The 5,728-nt window shown below is 51.2% G+C and overlaps 1 protein-coding gene across 1 annotated transcript; it reads right to left on the minus strand.

The window, feature by feature from the left end:
- Nucleotides 1-1,167: 1,167 nt before the first annotated feature.
- On the minus strand, nt 1,168-5,363 carry CCL16 (C-C motif chemokine ligand 16). The gene is made up of 3 exons (XM_081575912.1): nt 5,082-5,363; nt 2,658-2,778; nt 1,168-2,218 (listed from the first exon to the last, which is right to left on the minus strand). Exons 1-3 carry the CDS (start codon nt 5,149-5,151, stop codon nt 2,107-2,109), a joined length of 303 nt encoding a protein of 100 aa, XP_081432038.1. The 5' UTR covers nt 5,152-5,363; the 3' UTR covers nt 1,168-2,106.
- Between the last annotated feature and the right edge of the window lie 365 nt (nt 5,364-5,728).

Here is a 5,728-nt window from a genome sequence, read left to right on the forward strand (position 1 = left end):
GGGCTGGGGGGCGGGAGGAGGGGGAAATTATTGTTTACAGGGAAGAGAGGTTTCAGTCTGGGGTGATGAAAAAGTTCTGGAGACGGATAGTTGGTGATGGTTGCACGACAACGTGGAAGTACTTAGTGCCACTGAATTGTACCCTTAAATACAGTAAAAATGTTGGGTACACGTTAACACACACACAACAGAACTGACCTAAACCAACAAAAAGTTATTGCAGTGGTGCTAAATGCCACCATGGTCCTTTAGGAATTGAAACAAACAAACAAACAAAACAAACAGGAATAGTGGGGAGAATGCTGGGGCATCTCATGGAACTGAGGTTAGCCAAACCTCCAAGCTTGGAGGAGGGACAGGCAGCTCCGGGGGCTTCAGTGGACGGGTTCATAGACCTCTTCCCCTGGGACAATGCTCCAACAGCAGCCAGTGCTGGTTTCTCGGGTCCAGAGTTCATCTAAGAGAGAGTCTGATTGGTCACCTGGGGTCAGGCGGCCTCTGGGTAGGTCAGCTTCAGTTGGGGTAGGGGAGCAGGGAGGCAGGATGATGTAGTACCATTGGGGGCCACTGGGGGCAGGCTTGGGTCAGTTCAGCAGAATTCAAGTCATTGGAAGACCAGTCTTCGCAATGATCACTTCACCAAATTTGTTTCTCTAATTATATAGCTTTAGTTGCCTGATTTTGCTTTGCCTTCACAGCACCATTTTGAGGGAATGTTGGATTTTGTCTGAGTCTACTCCCTATTGTTGAGCTGGGGACAGAGAGGTAGGGAGGAAGGGAAAAATATAATCCATGTCTGGAAAAAAAATGAAGTGAAAGTGTTCCTCACTCAGTTATGTCCAACTCTTAGCGATCCATGGACTGTCACCTGCCAGCCTCTTCTGTCTATGGAATTCTCCAGGCAAGAATACTGGCGTAGAGTGCCATTGCCTTCTCCAGGGGATCTTCCCTAACCCAGGAATCGAAGCCAGGTCTCCTGCATTGCAGGCAGATTCTTTACCATCTGAGGTACCAGGGAAGCCCCCCACCTCTGGCCTTGGTGCCATGTAAAAGCTCCAGTTCCCCAAATGGAGAAATTTCTTGGGGGAGTGTGGAGAAGACCCTGAAAAAATTCAGATTAAGTTTCTGCCATTCCAGCAGAAAGGAGGCAGGGAGTTAGAAACAAAGTTGGCAATAAAGGAAATTGTGTTTATTGAATGGTTGAGTTTTGGACCAGGATTTTTACCCCCAGCCTAGCCAAATGCCCTTCTCTGTCCTACAAAGCTTACAGTGGGAGGGACTTAGGGATTGACACCTCCTCTTTTGTTTCAGCACCATCTGCACCCACATCACCCTGGGGAAGACCCAATGTCAGGGAATTCAGCAAAGTCTCAGCAACAGGGACAAAAATCATCAGCATTTGACTATTCCCATAAGAAACAGTTAGGATTTTTGGTTTTGTTTTTTAATTTTTATTTATTCAGCTGCCTTGGGTCTTAGTTGCAGCATGAGGGGTGTTTTAGTTGCATTGTGTGGGATCTAGTCCCCTGACCAGGGATTGAACCTGGGCCCCCTGCATTGGGAGCATGGAGTCCTAGCCACTGGACCACCAGGGAAGTCCCAAAAGGTTAGGTTTTAAAAGAAAAGCATAATAGAAGAAAAAAGAGATCTAGAAAAAGGATAAGGGTGGACAGGAAAAGTTAAGAGTCCCGTGAGTCTCTTGATGAGCGGGAGGCCAGAGAGAGCCAGAGGTGGTTTGACTATTGGGAAGCAGGACATGATTATTTAGGACGGATTGGTGCATTGGAGGGAGGTGAGGGTCTGAAAGCAGGACAAGGAGGAGGATGTGAAAGTGCTGTGCTGAGCGTTAAGAATGTATCCCTGCCCTCCTCCCTCAACCTTGGCATTTCCTCCAGAGACTGAGAATATATTCAAAATGCTCTACTTTTTTGAATCTCTGGCCTCTTTCTCTGAATGTGACTCTTGTCATTCAGACCACAAGGTTGCCCGCGTTTTCACAGGGTTACACCTTTTCCCCCCCATCGAACTTGGGCTCCGTTGGAGGCTTGACCACCATAGCAAGTTGTGGATCTGGGGTTGACCTTCCTCCCATCTCGTGATGTTAACCTAGGCCAACTTCCTGGGAGGCCGCAGAGGAAGTCTGGGATCCTTGATGTACTCTTGGACCCAGTCGTTGTCAGGGTTGGTGCAGACCTCTCGTTTCCGTTTGGTGATGAAGCTGTGGGGGCAGAGTTAGATAGTCAGGGGCCCCGGAGCAGTTAGGGGTCCAGTCCACACACCCCTACTTCTAGCTCACTGGGGGCTTGCCTCGTGCCCTGTACCACCTCCCTAGGCCTTCCCCTGTCTGGGTCCCCTAAAAAGCCCCCCTCTCTGGCCTCTAGACCTCATCATCTCTTCTTTCAGCCCTCTCCATTCAGCCTAGACCCTCAGGCTTGGGTTTCATTATGGCCACCGTTTCTTGGACCACATGAATCAGCCACGTGCCTCTGTAAGTGGCAGAGTCAAGAACAAAACCCAGGCCTGTCCCGTGAGAGTCAAAGCCCAGGCCCTTAACTGCTGCTCCCCTGTGCTAGCATGGAGACCTGGTTCTGTGTACCCTAATCCAGCCTTGGGCTCCCCTGCCCTCTCTCTATGAATGTCTGCAGGGCGGTGCTTACATGATTGCTGGCAGGTAACAGTTGAGGGCCTCTCTGTACCCCACCACCAGTTTTCTTGGCACTACTTTCTCATGATACTTCAGGCAGCAGGTGAGTGGGGGGTTCACCGACTCAGGGATTTCTGAGGGAATGACATTGAAAGCTGAGTTGAGAAGGCAGAGAGGGAGCCCGCCGCTGCCCACCTCCATCTCTCATCTCTTGCATTTTGTCCGTTCTTCTGATGGCAAAGCCATCTGTCAGCAAGGACTGATGGTAGCTTGATGGGTAACAGATAAGTGAAAAAGTAGAATTTGCCGCAAGGGGCTACGGGAACAGAACGAGGAGCCCCTAACCCAGCCTGGGGGGTTGAGGAAGAAGTCCCGCAGCAGGTGGTGTCTGAGCTGATTCCTGAAGGATGAGCAGGACTTAGGCAGACAGAGGGGTCATGGGATCTGGAAGAAAGAAATATACGGAGGCCTGAGGTGGGGGAAGCCCAGCGTGTCTGGGAGGATGCAGCAGTTCCAGGAGCCGCAGTGCAAGGTGGGAAGGAAGAAGTAGGAAGAGGAAATTAGAGAGGGAGGGGAGGGCTGCACCCCTTCTGAACTGTGTCGGGGAGCCTGGATTCTGTGCTAGAGGCACCAGAGAAGCTGAGGTTGGGGGGAGGCTGAGATAGAGGGATGAGCAGGAGAAGTCAGGGCAAGGGGAAAAGGCTTGTATTTAAGTTTTGGGGTCAGACAGCATGGGTTGGAGTCTTGACTAAATGACTTGCTGCTAAGTCGCATCAGTCGTGTCCGACTCTGTGCGACCCCATAGATGGCAGCCCACCAGGCTCCTTCGTCCCTGGGATTCTCCAGGCAAGAATACTGGAGTGTGTTGCCATTTCCTTCTCCATATGTATATATATGTATAACAGGAATTGACAACATTGTAAATCAAGTATACTTCAATAAAAATAAATAAATAATAAGAAAAAAAGTTATGTCCTAGGATCGTGGTGAGGATGAGTTGAGAAAATGCTTGTAAAATCCTTAACTCAGAGTCTGGTGTAGAAAGTGTCAGTGCTTGTGGTTAAGAGCTGATAGTAGGGAGAATGGATACAGGTATACGTATGGCTGAGTTCCTTCGCTGTCCACGTGAAACTATCACAACATTGGTAATGGCTGTACTCCAAAACAAAATAAAAACTTTTTTTTTTAAGAGCTAATGGTAGTAATGGCCACTCTACTGGCCTGGAAAGGGCTCTCTCCCCCTCTCTCTAACACTCCCAGGAGACCAGACTTGGTTGGTTGTTAGCGCTGTGTCTCTCTTGAGCTCCCCTGACTGCTCATCATTCAAGGATATCACCTTCCCCAGCCCTCAGACCTACAGAGTGCAAATCCCTGATGCTTGTGTCCAGTAGGTGGCAAAGCTTGAGACGTCTCCAGGGCACCATTTAGCTGATCCATGCTTTGGCTGGGCCATTTTTCTTCCTGCCTGACCTTCCCCAAGGGCTCTATTGCCCCCTCCGACCCCCAGGAGGCACCTCTACCCACAGTGACCCTGGTTCTCTAAGGTGACGTTTACAAAGACCAGGGGCATCCTGAGAGTGTGTGGGCAGATTACATGGTGTGTGTGACCCTTGCTCCCCCGAGTGTTTTTTTTTTCCCCCGAGTGTTTACAAAGGCAGAATCCAGCCAGACTGTGTGCCAAGGGCAGCCTTAGGAGAAAGGAAGGGCTGGGGCCATTGAAGCAGGTGTGCACTGAGAGGAGGGCTGAGTCCCCGGTCCCCTCCCTGTCACCAGCCCTCGTAAACGCTGGTAGAGGCAGGGCCCAGGCGTCCGTCTCATGGCTCCAAAGCCTTTCAATCTCCTTCAACCCCTTTTCTGTTTTCTACAAACTTTTTTTAGCCCTAGGCTGGGAGATGGAGACAGGGGTCCAGAAATCCTCAAGTGGCACATGTGGGCATCCCATTGGGGCGTCTTTTATCTGCCATGATAGTTCCAGAAATCTACAACAGACCCTGCCAGCAAGGGGTGGTTCAGACTCCCTGTCCTGGGCTTAGCCCCAGATGTCCCTCTGCCTGCCTCCCTGCCTCCCTCAGTCCTGCCCTGCCAGAGCAGGCATGGCTTTTCCCACCCACTTGCCTTGCCTTCCTCCTCATCACATAGGTTTGTGATTGTCCCTTCTGCTCCTTCCTTGGCTCTTCCTCTTAAATGATCATTCCTGCTGTGTCCTCGGGACTCCTGATGTGACCTCGACCCAGATTCCTGAAACTGCCCAAACCCAGCAGCTCTGGACCACAGCTCAGCTCTGCTTACAAGGGGCCGGTGCGCAGCAGCTATGGGTGCAGGAGGGGAGGGGACCTGGGGCTGATGACGGAGCCCTGAGAACACTCTTGGCATCATCTCACTGCCCGCTTCCTGTTCTCTTTTCTCAATGCCGCCCTCCAGGGACAGGTGGACTCACTTGGCTGACTGTGAACAGTGGAAGTGATGGTGAGGATGAGGAGAAAGAGGGCAGCCGCAGAGACCTTCATCCTCTCAGTGGGCAGTCAGGCTCCAGGGGAGGCTGGGCGGACACAGTCTCCTTCCTTGCTGGTCATCCACGCGGAGCCCTCAGCTCTCTGGACTCTGACCACTTCAGAGTGGGTAGAGGAGGAGAGATGATGGTCCTCCCTTGGTGTTTGCTGAAAGGGAGGGCAGTGGAGGGCGGGGTCTGGTGCACAGTTGAGTTTGCTAATATTTGCATCTGTGTGAAGGAAAAGAGAAAGGGAAGGTGTGGAGAACATGTGCTGGGTGTCAGGTCTCTTCAGGCCCTATTTTACTTAAATTTCACAGCGGGGAATAGAGAGTTTATTCCCATTTTGCAGATGAGGCCCCTGAGGCTTAGAGAGGCTAAATAAATCTCACGTGGGTAGGAGGCAGATGCTGTTTAGTCGCTAAGTTGACTCGAGTCTTTGTGACCCCATGGACTGTAACCCATCAGGCTCCTCTGTGGGATTCTCCAGGCAAGAATACTGGAGTGGGTTGCCATGCCTTCCTCCAGGGGATCTTCTCGACCCAGGGATTGAACCTACGTCTCCTGCATTGGCAGGTGGATTCTTTACCACAGAG

The sequence above is a fragment of the Giraffa tippelskirchi genome, chromosome 3 (assembly GCF_054371585.1).
Source record: "Giraffa tippelskirchi isolate mGirTip1 chromosome 3, T2T-mGirTip1v1.2.pri, whole genome shotgun sequence".
NCBI lineage: Eukaryota > Metazoa > Chordata > Mammalia > Artiodactyla > Giraffidae > Giraffa > Giraffa tippelskirchi.